We start from the raw sequence: 21,895 nt of genomic DNA on the forward strand, positions 1-21,895 counted from the left end.
AGATTTACAGAAAGCAGCCTCATTTAAGGACATTTTTATTGTGAATGTGTTTTTATTTTCATTAAAATTCTTTCTACCTAATTTAAATCTCTTGACATCATTCCTTAACGTGACAAAGAGTTTATACTCTCCTTATTGTCACTGTTACTTTGCGCGCGCTCTCTCTCTCTCTCTCTCTCTGTGGGTGCCTGGAACAAATCTTATGCATTATATAAATCTTGATGCTACTCTTAGTGCTTGTAAAGGGAAGCTTAGTAGCAGCTTTTAAAGGGAAAATTACAGTCCTTTATAAAAATATATTCTACAATAATGATCATGGAAATTCCCAGTTTTAATTGTACTGAGTTTTTACCTCACTAATATTGAGCTTTTGAGTATTATTATTAATTCTCTTCCTCTAGTATTGGCTGAATGTCTACTACTATGCAGTCAATATTTCTATTCATCTCCTATAACAGATACAGCATCTATGATTTGATTTCATAACAGTATTCAAATAATTACATTTAGGAAAACAGAAATTACTTTCTCCTAGTATGTTTAGGGCTCCCTCAGACCATCCTTGACATTTGGGTTTCTACTATTTCACTAACTCAGCTCAACACACATAAATATTGTTATGGAAATGCCAGATAACATGGGACTAATACCATTTCTCATGTCTCTTTTCTTGTTGTGATTTGTATTTTTGAACAAGAAAAATGCTATTGTATAAAAGTATGTTGTCTCTCTATATCTTTACCCTTAATCATTGTCTACTTCATTGTCTGGTTTCAGTTAAGTATAAAGGAAAAAGAAGATCCAAAGCTGAGAGTAATTAATATATTTTATTAAAATGGAGGAATTTGTTTCAAAATTTATACTGCCTTAATAACAAAATTACTATTGCTTTAATAAAAGAATCATCACAAGATGTTTCTTGGCTGAATATTACATGAAATAAACATGGCTAACTAAGTCCCATGAACATTGGCAAAGGCAGTTAAATAGTATTCCTTATTTGAAAAAATCATTGAAAAAGCTAAAACAGAGAATAGGACTTATATAAGCATTGGACTATATGAAAACTCATAGTATAGCTCTTTCCTTAAAGAATCATTTGTTTTATTAAAAGCTGAAAGACCTGGCCTACTAAGAATAATTTGCAGTGGAGAAATGGGAAGTGATTGTTATAGGACAGACTGTTCATATGCTGTTTAACATTTGGATCTGTGTAAATTGGCCCAAGTGCAAATCCTCTCAAAATTTGTAGTGATCTTTGTTTATGGACCAGAGCAGAAATGTGTAATTAATAATACAGCTTCTTAATCTAGCCAAATTTCTGATTGTTTGGCTTAGGTTAGCATTTGTGAACATTTCACTTGTCTCAATTTATTTGGGAGCTAAATGGCTTTTTTTGTCACAAATACACAATTTCTGATAAATCCTGCTGATGTATTTTCCACATCACCATGTTTCCTGTTGCCATTTTTAAAAATTCATTACATCTAATAACACAATTAATAACCTGTGATCAGAATTATACAAAGGAAAGCTGAATATATTTATTCCTGTCTCCTCTTTCATGATTTGGCATGTTCTTTTGAATAATTCAGATGGTTTACTTTCATCCTTTTTCCAAATGACCTAGCTGCACAAAACTACATACCCAACTAAATCTCTAAGTGAGCACTGTCTCGTGGAAATATAATGCTAACTACAAGTGTAATTTTAGCATTTTAATAATCAGAATAATAAAAATGTACAAGTGAAATGTGTATTTTCTTTAAACAAATATGTCTAAATATTTTCATTTTAACATGCAATCAATATAAAAATTATTAATGGCATCCAGTGTGTATTTACACTTACTCTTGCTGCCATTGCTTAATTCGGCTTAACTTATGAATTGATGATGCATAGGGATTTAAAATGTGTCCACCTTCTCCTATCTTAAGGCAAGGGATTCTCAGGGTCTAAGAACATTCTGAATTTGGGTTTATGGGAATATCTGTTTGATAATTTGCCCTGTTCTCAAATAAGATGCCTCAAAGACAAAGGTTTGCAGTGTTCATCTTCTTCAAGATATTTACAAAAGTGCAGGGTGCTCCATCACATAAGAATTATCCTTGCCAAAGTCAAGTGTAAATTCTCTGCTGCTGCTAAGTCGTTTCAGTTGTGTCCGACTCTGTGCGAACCCATGGACTGCAGCCTACCAGGCTTCTCCATCCATGGGATTCTCCAGGCAAGAACACTGGAGTGGGATGCCATTTCCTTCTCCAAAAATTAAATTCTCTGAGACATGTTAATAGCCTCTTGCATAGAACTGGATCTTTAGACAAACTCTGGTTATAGTCATTTGGCATAATGTTGTAAGTCATCTCATTTTACTCTCACTTTAAGATAAATGTATATCATATCTTTTTTGACTCTATGGACTGTAACCCGCCAGGCTCCTTTGTCCATGGGATTCTCCAGACAAGAACACTGGATTGGATTGCCATTTCCTTTTCCAGGGGGTTTTCCCGACGCAGGGATTGAACCTGTATCTCTTGCATTGGCAGGTGGATTCTTTACTACTGAGCCACTAGGGAAGCCCATATCATATCCATTTTTATATAAAACTTTTACTAAGAATTTCACCTGGAATTCTTAATTAAGGTTCATTATATCAGTATAGGCAATTCAAGCACTGGTTTAATACAGGTAACAAATTAAAGAAAAGCAATGGAGATGAAGAAACTCATAGATTGTAAATATATATCTTAAGACCAGGCCTTTCAGAGCTTGCATTTCAAATATATCCATTAGCAAAATTTCAAGTTGCTATATGTCCAGAGCCTTTAGAATTGCTCTTTAATAACCTCAATCAGGGGAAACTCAGTTTATACTTGCCAAAATCTATTAAGTGTTGAAAATGATTCTCTTAGGCAATGCTTATTACATCTTTTAAAGTCTTTTGCCATTAAAAATGTGTGTTCTAGGATAGATTAGCTCTCCATTTGACTGGTGAAAATTCCTCAAAAACATGTTTGGCCCCTGGTGAATATTTACTTATTAAATATTTTATGGTCTTCATATTATTTGATAGAATTGATTGACTTAGATCAGAAATGACCAATGATAAATGTATGAGAGACACAGAGGTTAGCCATTTTAGCAATATTCTTGAAGAAAGTTATACACTGTCTTGAATAAAGCAGGTCAATAAAAATGATCTTAAAACTCATAATTATTTGCACCTTTCTCATTCCATAAAAGAATTTGAAAGGGTAATATATTTGTTGAATTGAATGCTACCTATATATTATTAATACTTTGTGCCTTTACTTCTAGTATTCTTTTCAAAATAATTATTTCAAAAAGTTATGAAAACAATTAAAGCTTAATTATTTAAGAAAATGGATATTTTGTTACTCTTAATGATTGCTTAAGATGGGCTTGTATTCACTGAGTATTCATTTCTGATATAGCAGAGCTAATAAATAAATGCAGAATCACATGTTAGAAATTGACTAACTTGAGGTTAATCTTGATTGTCATAATATATCTGATGGAACATTATTTAGAGCCCTTCTCCATTGTACTTTGGAACTAAAATATTTTAAAGTGTTATTTTCAAGTGCCTAATATTTCCCTAGAGGACTTCCAAAACTGTTTCTCTAGTAGAAAAAGTAATTGATAAAGTCACAGGATTTTTAAAATATGATGTTGCAGGGTAACAGGTCTGTTGTATATTGTAGGTAATTGTTAGGCAGGCTGGATACCAGGCCATAATCTCACTTACTTTTCTTTGGGGAAATTATGTAGCTTTTACCCTTTATGCTTTACCCTTTACTTGTATAAAAAGGACCTACTCTGTGACCCTCACTAGCTTATGTAAGGAATATAGATGACTTGAGCTTTAAGCTTTTTTATTGAAAGGCTCAATGAAAATCAAGCTTATAGCTATGACAAAGTTGCTATTGTTGCCATTTGTACTATAATAGTATTACTGTCATCATTACATTTTGGATCCAGGGATGAGGTGGTAAATTTTAGTATAGTACATCTTCCTAGACTATAAATTAGTTGTATATTTGAAAGTCCTAGGAGTGGGGATTCTTTCTATGTCTATATTTTAATTTTAGGAGAAAAAAGTTTCCAGAGTTAAAAAAATTGGATGTAGAAAAATATTTTCTTCCATATGATGATAAAAAGCCCTATGACTTTAGAGTCTTTTGGTTTTTCCCAAGAATTAAGTTCTCTTTTTACTTGAGGACTGTGATCATGTTCTCTCAGTATATTTACTCCTTTTATAAGAACTTCTTCATATGGATACCAGATAGTAGTTAAGTATCTTGTTCTTTTTCTACCAATGTATAAGTGTGTCTAGGTCATAAAATGGAGAAGGCAATGGCACCCTACTCCAGTACTCTTGCCTGGAAAATCCTATGGGCTGAGGAGCCTGGTAAGCTGCAGTCCATGGGGTTGTGAAGAGTCAGACAGGACTGAGCAACTTCACTTTCACTTTTCACTTTCATGCACTGGAGAAGGAAATGGCAACCCACTCCAGTGTTCTTGCCTGGAGAATCCCAGGGACGGGGAAGTCTAGTGGGCTGCGGTCTCTGGGGTCACACAGAGTCAGACAGGACTGAAGCGACTTAGCAGATCATAAAATGTATCTTTTTTTTTGGGGGGGGGGGCAGGGACCTAGGACTTCCTGCAAGGACTAAGGCGTAATAGCCATTCTATTTGTGCTTAAACCCTTAGTCCAGTGAGTAACTGGGGTGGGGTGTGGGGGGGCATGTTTGGGGGTGGATATGAAAAGACAGGAAATAAGTATCCGCTGAGATGGAAAGTTGTGGTAGGGAATGGTGAGCGGGAAGACTGAAAAAAAAAGATTTGAGCATTTTATAAGTCCTTGAAAGTAGTAGGCATTATTTTTTATGTTCTTTATCTCTCACACAGAAATTTATTATCATCCTATGGATGAATGGAATCTTTTCTCCAGACTTCGGGAACTAAACAAGTGCTTTCCCAATATTTAGTGATTTTCTTTCTCTTGAATTGCATTCTAGCTTGCTTGGTGAGGTCTGAACATTTCAGTCAGCAGTTGTAGGTGGAGACTTCTCTGTGAGTTGGTACAGATGGAACCAGAGAGGGCATGGTTAAGTATATCAGGGACATATTTTCAACTATTAATGATGTTAGCAAGCCCTTGATGAGTCCCAGTCAAGCTTTAGTGCTTCTAAAGAGCACTAAAATTGTTGATATTGATGGATAATGCAAATACCTTTTGGAGGTAAAATTTTAATTCAGATGTAAATAAGAAATTTATTTCCCAAAGATACAAGATAAGAAAGTAGGCCTCATAAAGAAAAGCTTTTATCCACTGAAGACCTGAGTTTAATTTCTTGACTTAAATCTTCATATTATGATAATTTTGGCATTTACAACCTTTGTCTATATCATGAAAACATCAGAAATTTATGGGGTATGTTCCCTAGAATGATTCCAGAAAAGAGAGTTTTTGTAGTAAAGATAAAATCATGAAACATAGCAGCAAAGAAGAAATGAATGTAGCTCTAAGCTAATTTGAAGAGAAATTTTACACGTGTTCATATTAAACCTATAGATTGTTTATTTCTTAAAAGAAAATTGTACCTTCTCCACACCCTCAACTTGAAGGATACAGCTCATGAAGACATTTCTTATATATTTCCTCATCACGTTTGTTCTCATTCAGAACATTTAACATCTGTTACAGTTGCTCATATACTCATTTCTAAGTTTTAGAAGTAGCTGAAGAAACTGCATACAGACCATATGTATGACACTAATAGTAACAATGATTTTTTTTAATTGTATTTTATTTTTAAACTTTACATAATTGTATTAGTTTTGCCAAATATCGAAATGAATCCACCACAGGTACTCTTGAAGTCATAAAAACAATATTTCAAAATGTTTGCAGCACCCCCTGCTGGCTATATCTTGGCACTTCCTAAATAAAGATGGCATCTTTAAATACTGCTAAGCTTTAATTATACACACCCTTTCTCTTTGGGGTTATTTTTATTTAGAAATAATTTCATTTGCATCAAATGCATAATAGAGTTAAAATTTTAATGAAAGATAATTTTCTTTATAATTTGTCAACTGATATTTGAATAGCACTTATCCTTCCAGGCAATATCATGTCTTTGATGGAGGCAAAATTTTTGCCATAACTTTTTTACTGATATTTCAGATGAAATTTGTTAGGGGAGAGGCTTCTACAAATGTCCCTATTTATTGTAAATAATGTTAGAAATGACCATCATTGAATACAGATTTGTATGCCTGTTTATTATATGTTAAATACAAACCTTGTAATATTCATGAAGCTTTCAGAAGATTTAAGAAGAGCATTTGGAATCTTAAAAGACATCATCTTAGGAGGGATTGGGAGCTGTGGGGACCTCAGAGCTGTAGAAGCTATAAGTACTGAGATCATGGTTGTTTGGCTCACCAGTTGTTTCAAGCCATAATTTGAAGTACGTTAGTGACCCCACTAAGGAGCTTCATGTCTGGAAAAAAAGTATTTACTTAAGGGAAGTGTAACTTTCTAATTAGTTTCATATGAAATGACAGCCATTGAATTTCAGTTTCTCAAGAACAAAATTCAATAATGCTAAACTAACTTAGCAAAGATCATTTCTTAAATGGCAAGTTAAGCTAAGTGACAAAAAATTTAGGACCATTGTTTCTAAACATAAAGTAAATTTCAGGTGGGATCTTGCCCTAATTTAAAGATAAATTTATTTTTTTAAAATAAGGACATGACTTCCTGTTATGTATACACCTTTCATTCGCTGTTTTTAAAAAATGTATTGAGATTGCACACGGTGTTCCCGTAGTGCTTTATGTTTTCCCCCATTTTCACGCTGTATTGTAACCCATGGCTTATGCATTTGTTTGACCCACTGGGTGCTCAGTTAATGTATTCATATATTGGATGGATGGATAGGTGAATGAATGGATGGATGATATTGAATGTAACAGGACTGAGGGTAGAGTCTTAATGAATCATTCATGGCCTTTAATGTTCTTTCAGTTTCTGCAATAATTGCTCACTTTTGTGTCTCTTTGTCTTTGGGTGTGGTTTTTTGGCTGACAGCACACATGGGTTTTTAAATACTGTTAACTGATTTTATTTTCTAATAAAAAATTATTCATCCAAAGAAATATTAATAGCATTCTGAATCAGTAGAAAGTCTTATTCATAGACTATTTTAAAAGAATTGCAGCTTATTAGTCACACATTTACTATAACTGTCTTAAAAAGCTAATGGTTTACTTTTCTAAATTAAAGTCCTATGGTTCTGCCTGTGGTTCTTGTATAACAAAATGTATAATCTATTAGTACATGTTATCATTATGATATTAGTATGATGATTAATTACCTGTTTCTGCATAAGTAAACCATGGTAAAGTATTTGAAAACAATTTTTTTCATAACATTTCTCCCTATAGTGATGGTAGCTTTAGTATTAATTTTCTTGCCACTCCTTTCCAGCAGTATAAAAGCAACCTGGTGAATTATCACAAAATCAATATTAGAATAGGCCCTAATTAAGAGCCTGAGGTTCTTTGCACATTGTACTCTGGAGCTTAAATTTAGCTTGTTACATAGATAGACACTGTAAGATATATTTTAGAGTTATAGAAAGTAGTTTTGCCTCTACCTATCATTTAGAAATAAATTTATAGAATGTATTTGGATCTCTTGAAGTGACTATGGAAGTAATGAACTAGCTGATTTTGGCATGTGCCTTGATTTAACAAATGAGGAAACTTCAGTCCAGAGAGATTAAGTGAAACTTTCCGAAGTCCTGGTGCCTAAGCTACATTTCCTGATTAACTACCCAGAGTTTTTCCACATTGCTTCCCATGTAGAAGATAGAGAATAAAATTATCTTATCAAATGGCCAGGAAGGGTGTTTTGCTGAATTAATTAGCTTGTAGTGTCTCTGAACTTATGTGTAACATTTTCACATTCTCTTTGTTGCAGAATGCAAAGTATGGCGAAATCCACTTAATTTATTTAGGGGTGCTGAATATAATCGGTAAGCATTTTGCCAGCTTGGAAAATTAATGGGTCTAGTTCAGAGGGCAAAGACAGCAGTAGATGTTTTTGCAGGTTCATTTAGGGGTCATTTAAAACAGTCTGTTTAGTGCTTCCATTTTTTGATGCTCAAATATTTTGATTTTTCTGTTTTATAAATATTTTAGCTTTGAACTTAGGACAACATACAAACCTGTTGTTTTTAGAGATTTTTCTATTACAGTTATTTTTTCATTATATATTATAAAGTCAAAATATTTTGTAGCTTACCTGGAACATGGTTATAAAGATGCCCCAGAAGTAATGTTAGAATTTAATTTTGTAGAGTAAGTAGGCAAATCAGAATTTTCATAGCTTTGGGGAAATCTCTATGCATAATACTAATTAGGGAAGGTTTTCATTAGCTAGTGCTACTAAAATTTTAAGACAAAAATATAGCAGAATTTTTAAACTGTTTTTCTGCTGATATACTTCCTAAAAGGAGACTAGCATGATTATTTTGTTTTTAATTTATTGGCAGTAGTACTTAGTTAATGGCTTATAGTTCAACAGCTATGCAGCTTAATATTTTGTAGGTCTTGCTTTCCTCTCTCAGAAGTGTCTGATCATTTTACTTCTCTTTTACAGGTACACTTGGGTGACTGGACGAGAGCCTCTGACTTACTATGACATGAATCTCTCTGCCCAGGACCATCAGACCTTCTTTACCTGTGACTCGGACCATCTGCGTCCTGCAGATGCAAGTATGGAAAATCCTTTAGATAGTTACTGAGTGGGAGGGCTTTTTGTTTGTTTTAGAGATCAAAGTTACTACTTTTAGAATGTCTGCTCTACAAAAACCCTGATGAATAAAATATTAAATTGGAGATTGACCAGTAAGACGCAGAAAGTTGCTACTTAAATAAAGCTTTATTGCCATGAAGTGTTATTGCAGACATGAGTTCCCTCATTATAATTGAAAATGTTATTTTTAAAACGTATACCAAAGTTGGATTTACTTACTTTAAATTTACTTTCTATATTAAGAAATATAGATCTTATATGAAGCTAACTAAATCTTTGGTTGAGACAGAATGAAAGGTCATGTCTCCCAGATTAAGAAATCTTAATTAAGTCTCTATGATTATAGACTATGGGTTAGTATATAAGATATTAGGTCTCTAGTTGTATGAGCCTAAGAAAGATTTTAAATCAGCTGTTGAAGGACAATGGAATAGCAAATTCGAATGTATTTGTTTGACTTTAGAGTTTTGGGCTAACCCACTTGGTAAGTGAACTCTTCTTTTGTAATTCAAAAAAAGCTATTAATTTAGCTCTTGTACTGAATCTTCCTGAGCATATATATTGACTTCTTCTCTCTTTTTCTAAAATAGTAATGCAGAAAGCCTGGAGAGAGAGAAACCCCCAAGCTAGGATTTCTGCTGCCCACGAAGCCTTAGAGATAAATGAGTAAGTGGGGGGAAATCTTGCTTTGCTGAATGTTTTCAGTTGCCATTCATGGGATACTTACACTAAACTATGTATTTGAATTTGAGGATTATTTTGGGGGCATTATTTTATTTAAAAAAAATTTAAAGGACATCCATGTGAAGGTAGTTTTAGTCATTTTAGAGAAAAATTTAGTGGCTTTGCTATGGTCCTAAATTAAATCATTTAAGGGCTAGCTGTGGAATACTGTGTGGACATAAAATAAATACAGTGCTTTCATACCTAACACATTATGACAGGGACATTTTTCCAGACATACAGTGCTCATTTGTGCCATCAGATTTTCTAGGTAGAACTTCTACTGGGGAGGAAACATAGTAAAAACATAAAGTGAAGAAATTACACTTTAAAAATATTACAAGGTCAAGACAAGGAGGAAATGATGTCCTTAGTGTTGTTAAACATTCTGTGGGTCACCAAGGAAGGCTGGAAACTCTTGTCTGGAGATCTCAGAAAATGAGAGATTCTTAAAACTGGAGTCATAAAAGCTCAGGGTTGGCAGAGGCCTTAAAGGTCATGTAACTCAAACACCCATCTGGTGCTTGAATCACCTCAGCACTCTCCCTGCCAAGTGGTCATTGTTAAACTATTTTATGATTTTTCTGAAGAAGGTTACAGAATCTTCAGAGGTCTTAGTGAAAAGATTCACTTGAGAGTTGGAAATCCTGCCAGTGTAACCTGTTGATCTATTTGGTTTCTGATTCTGTCATGCAACATATTTATTTTCCAGTTTCTTGTCATCTGTAAATTTGATATGCCTACGTTCTATGTGTCATCCATGTTTCTGATAAAAGTGGCAGGACCAGGGAAAGAACCCTGTGACGCTACATATAGAAACCACGCTCTAGAGTCATGTTTTCACAAACCATCGTTCTTTGGGTTTTATTGTACAACCAATTACTAAGCCACCTAGTTACACCATGATTCAGCCTGTATTTCTGCGTTTTGAGATACTACTTGTAGCTATGGATCTTTAATGTGCAGTAAATCCATTAGAGTACATTAGGTTAACACAGCCTGATTTATTTATTCTTAGTGAATTTAAGCTAGCTTCCAGCATTCACTACTTTCTTTTCAAAATGCCTAGAAACTATCCCTTTAATAATCCATTAGAATATCTTTCCAAATCAGAACCAAATTGTTCTGTAGTTTGGGAAGTCTGCCTTCTTCCCCTTTTTGAACATTTTTACTACATTTGTCATTTCATCTTCTAGTACCTTTCCATTGTTTGTGATTTCTTAACAATCCGCAGAGAGCAATTCCATGGGCTGCCTACAAGATCTGTTGGCTTTCTGGGATTTGCCCATCCCAGTATAGTAATTCATTTAGCATAGATCAGTTATGTGCTATCTTACATCTTTTTAATTCATTTTAGAGTTTAATTTCTTCTCCTTTGTCAGTCTGACAGTCATTCTTCCTGATGGAGAAACCAGGAAGAAAATAGGAGTTAGAGAGTTTTGTTTTCTCTTTACTATCTGTTGCTACTAACTATAAACTTTCCTCGTTTTGACGTTGTTGTGTTGTTTGTCTTTTTTCCTTATTTATATTGTCATGGTTTTGGAGAAGTTGGGGTGGTTACAGGGCCTTAAACATAATATGAATACAGGGAATAGATGGTTGTCTTTAGCATTTTTCGTTTTGCCTTTATTTTGTTTTGCGAGCTTCAGCTAATGTGAAGTTGCAGCTCTCCTGACATTCTTATAAGCTCATTTCACTCTCTTATAGCCCTTCATCACATACCTTCTTTCCATCTTTTTTTACATGTCCTTTAAAAATATGATCTTGTGAGCGACCTCTGTGCAGCCATAGTGGTTACTTGTCACCCCTCTTTTCTTCCCGAGAGGATCATTTGTGATTGCAGTTGTGATTAGACATTTGGAAGCTACCAACCCTCTTAAACCATTTGCCTTCTGCATCTCATGCCATTGAATCATGCCTCTTTTCTTTGAATTTTTTGAAGTCCACCTTACCTTCTTTTACTATCCTAAACTCTGAAATAACATAGTAACTCTCTGAATGTTCCTATCAATTTTCATTTCACCAACTATTTTTTTCTTCTTGGTCAGAATTAGGTCCAGAGTTGAAGTTCCCCTAATTGCTTCCTCTACCATCTGGGAGATAAAATTGTTACCAAAGTAAGTCAAGAACCTGTTAAGTGCCCTCCTTCTAACCAAATGAGACATATTCTAGCAGATATCTGGATGGTTGACACCCCCATCACCATACTTTCTTGCTTCTGTATGTGTATTGTGTTGTGACAAGGACACATCATCTCTATCTCCCATTGAGCTGAGCAGTCTGTTCTGTCCCCACCAACCATTAGCACTTCTACTGCTCTTTCCTTTCTCCTTCACTCATAAACTCTTAGCATGTTTCTACCCCAGATTCATGAGTCTCCACATAGATGTATGCTTTCTTGGCCAGTAGTGCTACTCTGCCTCTCCTCCTAAGAGTGCTATTTGCAATATAAATAAACAAAGCAAGCAAGCTAGCCCCAACCTGTCTTGAGTTCCCAGCCCACCAACTGTAATCTTATAGCTAATTCCTCTGATATTGTGTCTACCACTCAGTATTATAATCTCAATTTTCACTTTATAACCCTGGACCCATATTCATGTGTCAGCACCTAAAGCATGAAGTATTGCTTCCTGATTGCCCAACCCACTTATTTTCTCCAGTGAGTTACTGGGCAGTTTCAGCATCATGATTATTCTCTCCAAGTCATGTGTGCTGCCTTCCACAGTAATTGGTTTTACAACTTTTTTTTTCCTGGGCATTTTTCCTCCCTACCTCACCACATTCAGTTTAAAGCCCTATTGATCAGTCCTGCCTGAAATTAGAGGGATTGGCTAAAGAATTAAAAGACCCCTCCTCAAGGCTGAGGTTAATGAGTAACCCCAAATCTCATATTACTCATGAATTCAGCCTCCGTTTCCTAGCTGGCTATTTTAGTTTATGAATAGTAGAAGTAACATTTGGTTTCCCTTTCTGTTTTTCTCTCTTGTGGTCTGATGGAGGCTCTGATAAATAGGGAAATGACCACGAGAGAGGCAGTGGAGAAAGCCAAGGGATGTTATAGATCAGGACCTGTGTGGTCTGCTCTGGCCTCACCATTTCCTTATCACATTCCCTTTCTTTGGCAGTTGAGTTGTTCTTCTACCATTTGGAAGGTTTAAATTTTCAAGAGTTCCCCTTGTTCATTAGTTGACTATTTATCCTTTCTGACTTTCTACGTTAGAGGTTGTTGAAAGGATTAAATGAGATGATATATGTTAAGTGCCTGGTACAGTCCTTAATATATAGTAAGCATCAGGTGGTAGCTATTATTGTTAAAGGTATGAAATTTAACTCTTGCTTGCTACTGAGGCTGAATCAAATTTTGAGCTCTTCTGAAATAACCTCTACCTGTAGGTTCTTCTAGGCTTCTTCTCTGACATAGGAAACCAGTGCTAACTGTAATGAGATGCTGAAGCACTGCTTGTGAAACAACTTACTTGGTTTAATGAATTTCTCATTCTGAATAAATCCTAAGACTAAAGAGAATCTGTGTGTAGTAAATAGAAGTAAACTTTCTGGTATTTCTAACTGAGTGTCAGAAGGAGATGTTTAACAACAGCTATTACCATTGCCATCATTAATGACATTGTTGAGCATGTACCACATGCTGGCTACTACTGTACTGAGCACTTTTCATGCATCACCTTACTTAACCTTCACAACAATGCTGTGAACAAGTAGATTCCATGTTCTCCATCAGGCAGGCAGAGTAATAACTCGCCCAAAGGGACACACTAATAAGGGGCAGAGTCCATATGTAAGCCCCATGCTCCTAACACTACTCATCGTCCCTTTCAAGCTAAAACACAGACATTTCTTTTGTACCATTATTTTATGTCAACAACTGCAAACAGGGGTGCATGAACCAGTTGGCCACTCTGCATGTTCTGGTGTAACTCTTGCCCTTCTGCATGCACTCCTACAGCTACTACAATGTCCCTGGATTTGTAATTGATGGTGGCTATTGTCTGCATGGACAGGTGTGCAACTGCTTATATTCTCTTGGCTGAAGAAGAAGCAACAACCATTGCTGAAGCAGAGAAGCTGTTTAAGCAGGCCCTGAAAGCTGGAGATGGCTGTTACCGGCGTTCTCAGCAGCTGCAGCATCATGGATCCCAGTATGAAGCCCAACACAGTAAGGTTTCCTCCAGGTTGATGTGCTGGGGGATCAGAATTGTAACATGATTAGTCAGAGCAAGTTTTCAGGCCAGTTCAAAATACGATTCTCCGAGTTTAGAATAAATGAAGTTTTTGGCCTTTCTTTGTTTTTATTAATTTTTCTTGTCCATAAGAGCACAGTACATAATTAAATTATAGCTTCAGTATTGTTCATATTTTCTTTCCACCCCATAGATTTTTAACTCTAGAAATAAATGATAATAACCTTTAATGGTGAACCTTTTTTCTCCTCATAATTCTTACACAGTTCTATATACCAGTTGCTTCTCTGCCCCATAATTTTAAGTCTTAGGTGGCAAACAGGACTTAAATTAGTGTTAATGCTATAAGAGGTTTATCTCATGGGTCTTATACAGCATGAATTGAAATAGGACAGCTAAAGAATTTAACAGCGATTGGTGATTGTCTCAGTATTTAGCTATTGTTTAGGAAGCACTGTTGCTGGCTTCTAGGGAGGAAGAGCCCTAAATTCCTAATTATTTATATTTTTTATATTTAAAGTGATGACTTCCCATATTTAACACAACTCTTTAACATGAGACCTTTCATTTTAGTACACTAAACTGAGAGTCAGTGATGTTTGGGGGAATGGTATAAAAACAAGATAACAAAGCCATTTCTGGAATTCCTTGAGCTCCTTGACTTGTCAGTTTGTTGGTTGTTTAAGAAGAAATTTAGTGATCCTTGTGAGAGAGAATGTTTTCATTGTCTAACCAAACTTGGAAGTGTTTCTTTAAAATGATATTTCTCTCAACTCATTTCTCTCTCCTGCATCTTGGAGAGTAGGAGTGTATCTCCTTCATATTTGAGATTATAAAATTAAGTTTGATTGTTAAGCCTGAATTTGGTGCAGAAACTGAGTGCATGAGTCCCTATGACTAAGGTACAGTGAGATCTTTGCATTGTGGCCCGTGTACATGTAAGTGTGTCCACATAACCCCTCAAATGCACAGGTTTTTATTTTTATTCTGTAGTAGTGTATATGTTGTGGCTTAGACGGTAAAGAATCCGCCTGCAATGGGGGAGATGTGGGTTCAGTCCCTGGGTTGAGAAGATCCCCTGGAGGAGGGCATGGCAACTCACTTCAGTATTCTTGCCTGGAGAATCCCCATGGACAGAGGATCCTGGTGGGCAACAGTCTGTGGGGTCGCAAAGAGTTGGACACGACTGAGCAACTAAGCACAGTGTATATGTTAATCAATTCTCTAATCATCATGTCTCTCTTGCTTTTTAAAAAAAATATGTATAACACCGTGAATTTTGTAGACATATATAGTAAATGTCTGTTTTGTGAACTAAATGAGGATTAATACATAAAATTACAAAATCTGTAATACAACTTGAGAAATTTTCTTTATTTCTTTTCTTCTGTAAATTAATCCTTTCAACCTGTTGCCCAAATCTATCCAAAAATATAATCACATCTTTAAAATAATTGGTAGGTATCTGGCAAATTTTCAACACACATCTTGTTCTCATTGTTTGAAACTTGAAATGTTAGGACTTTGGTCTTAACATCTTTTAATAGCTGCGTATTATACATATACTTAATCTATAACAGGTGTGTCATATTTTTCTAAAACATGGTAATTTTATTGAGGATTAAGTACATGCATGTTCTCACTGGTCTGGAAACATATCCAAAAAGACACATAATTAAATAAAGAGATTAAGATGAGAAGTTGTTAATGTGCTTTTTAAGAGCCATTTTGGTGACTATTATTACAACTATTTAGCTTGTCAATACTTTCTCTCACACTAGGGTAGTTTTTCATTTTGTTGCATAGTCTGTTGTCATATCTGGAATGTGTTATGTTGCCATCTGAAATTGACTGCTTTGGGGACCTGGAGATGATTATGATGTCACTAGTGTTAGGGAAAGAATAATATAAAACAGAAGTTCAAGATGAGGCTTCTCTAGACTTATTGTCAAGAAGGAAAGAAATAATAGTTCATCAGGATGCAACCTGAGATTCACCTCTTTGCATCTTTGCCAAAGGCATGCACACTAGAAGAATGTGGAATTTTTGCTTGTAAACCGCATGCAATGTGGATATGTCCATTTTCCCAGCACTTTGTGGCAGATGATTTTATTTATCGAATATTCAATATCCTAACTCAAAAGCATGGATTATTAATCAGTCACATGCTTTGACCTTGGAAGGCTAAGTACTTCGACTTCACTCTGTATACCTTCTGCTATTAGCAAAGTTGTCAGTGCTCCTCCAGTAAGAAAAAGTCAAAGAAGCAGACTGTTCTTTCTGAGGTTTTCCTTCAAGGGCGTGGAAAATACGCCTCTGTATTTCTGTATTTTTTTTTTTTTTTGCTGCTCAGCTGAAAGCTCTTTTTTTTTTTTTTTTTTTTAAGTTTTCATGTTTTATGTCTCCCTCTTCAGGACGAGACACCAATGTCTTGGTCTACATCAAAAGAAGACTAGCCATGTGTGCCAGAAGACTCGGGAGGACCAGAGAAGCAGTGAAAATGATGAGAGATGTGAGTGTGAAGCGGTGTTTGGGAGTAGTGGCAATGCACCTGACCTAGAGAAGGAGGAGCTCGCCGAGTGAGACCACAGCAGATAGTACCGCTGATGGTGTGGTGCTGCCATGGGGGCTGGGCTTCTCTTCTACCTCACAACTTAGTCAGTGAGTGATCTCGGACAAGTGACTCAGCTTATTTGTGCCCTATTTCCTCATCCATAAAATGGGAATAACAATAACTTTAGCAATAGCAACACACTAATAATAATGATTACTACTTAGGATCGTGGTGAAGATTAAATGAGATAATACATGCAAAACTTTTAATAGAATGACTAGCCTGTTAAAGAAATATCCTTGTTATTAGACCTTTGGGGCTGTAGCCGGAAGCCAAGAATGAGATCAGCCGTTTTAGCTAACTGACATTTTTTGTATTTAGTTGTTAGGACGATTTGAATAAACTATGGCTCAAATTGCTACTCTCAAATTTAATAACATGATCTAATCTTATTAGAGTCATTTCAAGCATTTTCCTAGGTTCTTGAATCAAGACATTTTATTAATAGTAGTCAACATACTAAGAGAAGAAATAGGTGAAAGTTTTAAAACAAGAGAACCAAAGGAGGTTATTATTACGTAACTTTAAATAAAAACAGTGGTTTTAAGGGAAACCAGTGGAGGAACTTTTACTTCCACTTTTTATTTTTTTATAGTAAGAAATGCTTTTCATAAAGAAACAGACACCAGTGGGGATTGTATTTATAAACCATTTTCTTTTGAAAAACAGTCTCAGAAAGCCTTTGTCAACGTTTCATTCCTTTACTGTCTTACTTAATTAGGAGGCATAGGTAAACTGCCCATTATAAAAGTAAAAGAAACATGGGGTAAAATAAAAGTGGTGTCTTGCACAGGTCTCAGCTTTGGGGTTGAGAACAGGATTGTGTAAACCCAGTGAGCCCTTTCTCAGTTTGTCTCTGGACCAGTATTATTTATGTAAATTCTCAGTTACTCTTTGGCAGTGGGAGTCTGCACTTCAGGATCATCCCTGGTTGTTTCTGCAAGTTACAGCGTAATGGGATGACACAAGTGAGACCCATGCTTCTGGCTTGGGTTCTGGCTACTCCACTAAACAGCAGTATAGCCCCCAGACCTGCAGAGAGGAACACAGGAGGGAGATTCCAAAATAACTCTTAACTTGACTGAAGGTGATAGATGTTTCTTAGGCAAAGCCACTGCAAAGGGAACCTCCCAGGATTAAATTCTTTTTGTTGAAGGAAGAACTGAAAGAATGTTTGTTATATAGTATAAGTGCTAAATTTTAGAAAAGGTGATTTCTGTAGAGACATGACTTGCTCTCAAAGCTTTTTCACTTGCAGGCATTCCAGCCTTTAATAGAGTGAAGAAACGCTGCCAGTCACTGAAAGAGCTGAGAATTTTATGAAGGATAGAGTATTTCTCTATGTGAAAGTGGCCCAGCTACATTAAAATGGCCCTGGCACATTCAGCCTTTAACAAGGTGTTTTATATTTATTGCCTTTTCTTAACCTTAATTAGCCTGGGACAAGCATGCATTGAAGAATAGATTCTGGTGATTTTCTTTATTATATGCTTAAGCAACTTCATAGGAAAAACAAACTCAGATGATTTTAATTCCAGTTTTTTTTCAATCAGCCTCATTCTGATTGTCATAATTTTTAGTATATACATATAAAGTTTCATATGATTAAAACCAATACATCTATACTGTGGTTTAATTTTTGTTTAACATTATTTTATATTTGCAATTCCATTTATTGACATAGTCTACAAATAGATCTTGGGCAGGGGGCGGGGGTGGGGGGGGTAAATCTGGGATCCAATAAAATAAATGCTGGGCAGAGAGTAAGAAAACCTGCAAGTGAATCTCAGATTCGCTCTTCATTAACCTTGTGACTCAGGGCAGCTTTCTTCCCTTTCATGGGCTTTTCATTTGTCTTCTGTAAATCAGGGATAATGATTCTTATCTAAAAGCTTAATTGAGGGAGTGATGAAGTGACATAATGTGAAAACACCTGACCTACAATAGATATGCTTCCCTTTTTGCCCGACTTTTTTTCCATTATATGTCTTAAATTTGCTGAACTGTTCCTCTGATGAGCATTTTGAGATATTTCTGATTTCCTTTCCTTAAATGAATCAGTCTTTCTCTTTTCATATGTGTATGCTGCTGCTGCTGCTGCTGCTGCTGCTGCTGCTGCTAAGTCGCTTCAGTCATGTCCAACTCTGTGCAACCCCATAGATAGCAGCCCACCAGGCTCCCCCATCCCTGGGATTCTCCAGGCAAGAACACTGGAGTGGGTTGCCATTTCCTTCTCCAATGCATGAAAGTAAAAAGTGAAAGTGAAGTCGCTCAGTCATGTCCGACTCTTAGTGACCCCATGGACTGCAGCCTACCAGGCTCCTCCATCCATGGGATTTTCCAGGCAAGAGTACTGGAGTGGGGTGCCATTGCCTTCTCCGTCATATGTGTATAAATATATATATATATACACACACACATACATGTGTATATCTATATTTATATATATATGTTTCTTGCGTTACTTTTATTAAAAAATCATCTGTCATATTATTAGAATATCAATACATGTTGTCTTTTGACTGGGTTTCTGGAACATCCAGTAGATAGGGGACCCAGTGTTGTAACAGTCCTGTGAAGGACACTGTCAGACGTGGTAGAAATGTGTTTTGAAGAGAAATATCCAAAATACTCTCTCCTTCAGAAGCTCCTGGAACCCTAAGCGGAGGAGGGAAGATTGAAGCATCTCTCTGTTGAAGCTGCAGCTGGCCCCAGCCCTGCAGGAGACAGTTGGTCGGTCCTGACTCTTCTCGGGTCACGGGTCATGCATAGACAGGAACTTCACCGAGGGGGTACTCCTTTAACAGTGTGCACATGAGCCATCTTGCTGGAAAGCTTCCTTTGATAAAACAGCACACTGGATTCCAGGCACCCTCCTGATAAAGCCTTAGGGCAGAAGGACCTAATTTTTCATTAAGACACAGCCATCCTACCCCATATGTATTAGTTGAAACTTTCCTAGAGCAGATTTTAAAGTGGAAACAGAAATGGTAGAGTCAAAATGCCTTCCATGTAGAAAGTAGACTCTTTAAAACATTTCTCTGGAAATCTCTTAAGAAAGGGAAAACTGTTAAAAACTGTTCATTAGTGGTTTATCCTGAAAGAGAGTGAATGGATTTCTGGGAAGGCTGTCGATGGTAGTGGATCCAAATATTGATCCTCTAAGTGAACTACTGATGAGAAAAGAAAACATAGGCTCCTGAATGTCAAGATTCATGGTTTCTTTTTTAAAAGCAAGACATTAATTATTTTTAACTCTCAGGATATTTTCTCAAAAAAACCCACTTTAATTAGCTTCCTTTTGCAGTCAAGAATACAAGAGTACCTTCCTTATTGAAGAGTGTTTGGCAGCAAGCAGAGCTAAGAGAGCATGGTGGCTTTTGAGCTTCACTATAAGGTGTTATTTAATATTCAAAGTGAAAAGAGTTGTATTTTCTGCTTTCTTAACTTAAAGCAAAGTCTGTTTGCTTGTTTTCATTTAGAAGAATTTTGTCTTTCATGTTAACATTTGATATATAACACCATTTATTTTCTCTTTTTAACTTTTACCAATGAGCTAACCTCAGGTTTTTCCTCTATACTTCCCTGGTCCTGTTTGAGTTGATTGGAAATGGAATTCATGAGACTGACTGGTCTGGCCCCTAAGCCGTGCTCCATCTGGCCCCTGGTATGGATGGGAGTGTGTGCCCAGATAAGAGAACCTTCTTAAAGCTCATCTTGCCACAGGTCACTGAGTCTAGGGTGGGGTTTCCCAGCCTTGGCAGCATTGACATTCGGGGCCACCTGTCTTCGTTGTGTGCATCCTGTGCATTGTAGGATGGTCAGCAGCATCCCTGGCCTCTACCCACTAGGTGCAGTAGTTGCCCCCTCGCTTGTTGCTTCCCCCATCTTTAGACATTTGTCCCCCACTAAGAACCGCTGATGTGGAGAATCCTGAAGTGAGTAGATGTGTTTTGGGGCAGACATCAAATTTTTATTTACTCTGCTTATCCGTAGTCTGAGTTTCCCCTGTGGTAGGTACAAGCCTCTAAAGCATCCCTGGGATTAATCAGTTCCTACTAGAACCCTTGACTGACCTGGGACTGTGCTAGTTTGGGGAAATGAGTCTTAGATGGGACTCACTGAATAGGGATCTGGGGAGTCAAGAGTAAGTGAACTTAAAGATTTTGGTGGGGACCTAGTTGGAGGGGTAAGAGAGAGGCAAAATAAAGGCTAATGTGGGGGAGTGTCTTCCTTGGTCCTGCCTTGGTCTAGATCATCATCTTCCCCTCTTCCCTAAAATGTATAGCTCCTTTGAAAGTTGACCACAGGCTCTTGGACTTAGCACCTGTTTCTCTTCCTTTCGGTAGTTTTCAACAGACCTCTGCATTGTTATCCCTGACTCTTGTTTCATCCTGTCTCTGCAGCTCTACCTCTTTCGCTATCCTGGCCTCTCATTTGACACAGGTCATCACAAGCTTATTAAAACATTTTATTTCTTTTAGGAAACCATGCTTCTTAGTCCTCATGAAGTCTCAGTCTCCCTGGCTAGTTTCTCCTCATCTTCCTAACTTCCCAAATTTGAAGTGTTTCCTGGACTGTTCTAAGCCTTCTTTTTGATTTCCATCTACAACTCTGGAAAATGACATTTAGACTCAGAGGTTTGAATGCTGATGAACATATCTGCAGTGTTTATTATGTTCTAGGTATTATTTTAAGTGCTTTACAAATATGAATCACTTAATGCTCATAACAGCCCTTGACGTAGGTGCTTGTTCAAGGTTGCATAGCTAATGCATAGTTCTGAGAAGGTGATCTTCCAATCACCTGCATCAGTGATAGCCAGGGTGCTAGTGAGTACCTACTTCATAGGATTGGTATAAGAATTAAATGGAATAATTCCTGCAAGGCACTTGGCACAGGACTTTACAAAGAATGAGTACTCAGTTAGTGTTGCTATTCTTACCATTACTGTCTAAGATATATTGTTAAGTGATAAGGAAAGGTGTAATAATAGATATAGTTTGATTCCATTTTTTTCAATTAAAAATAGATGCTAATATCAACCCTTAGTTCTCAAGCTTTTTGGTCTCAGAATCCTTTTAAATTTACTAAGGACCTCGACTTTTATTTGTGTGGGTTTATCTATTGATGTTAATCATTTCTGAAGCTAAAACTTATTTATGTTCTCAAAGAGCCTGTTTCCAAGTAAGGTCACTTTCATAGCAACCGAGGGTTAGGACTTCAGTATAGTTTTTTGGAGTACGCAATTCAATCCATAGCACCAGGTTACATACAAAAGCAAAACTCTCTGTCAGTACTTTCATTCTTTCAGAATTTCACCGCCTATATCACATTTAGCTAAAGACATGTTTTTTTTTTTTTTAATGCTTTTGACCATGTTAAAACCTTTTCTTAGTCTAGACGATAGGGTTATAACTGCTAAACATTATTCTTATGTTCTTAGTCAGGGTTCTTTATAAAAATTAGTGAGAGGAAACTGCATTTACCTCATCCCTGGGTTGTATC

At 36.3% G+C, this 21,895-nt stretch overlaps 1 protein-coding gene across 7 annotated transcripts in view; it reads left to right on the forward strand.

Annotated features, from left to right (window-relative positions):
• Positions 1–21,895, forward strand: part of ST7 (suppression of tumorigenicity 7) — a 268,415-nt gene that overhangs the window by 159,202 nt on the left and 87,318 nt on the right. For 5 of the 7 annotated variants that reach the window (XM_070369588.1, XM_005899134.3, XM_005899135.3 and 2 more), the window contains 6 exons: positions 8,015–8,069; positions 8,696–8,811; positions 9,442–9,517; positions 11,623–11,691; positions 13,594–13,748; positions 16,188–16,285. In XM_070369588.1, the coding sequence (XP_070225689.1) occupies positions 8,015–8,069; positions 8,696–8,811; positions 9,442–9,517; positions 11,623–11,691; positions 13,594–13,748; positions 16,188–16,285 (569 nt within the window). The remainder of the gene's footprint in view (positions 1–8,014; positions 8,070–8,695; positions 8,812–9,441; positions 9,518–11,622; positions 11,692–13,593; positions 13,749–16,187; positions 16,286–21,895) is intronic. The other 2 variants (XM_005899137.2, XM_005899138.2) reach the window with 1 other exon arrangement.

The sequence above is a fragment of the Bos mutus genome, chromosome 4, assembly GCF_027580195.1.
Source record: "Bos mutus isolate GX-2022 chromosome 4, NWIPB_WYAK_1.1, whole genome shotgun sequence".
NCBI lineage: Eukaryota > Metazoa > Chordata > Mammalia > Artiodactyla > Bovidae > Bos > Bos mutus.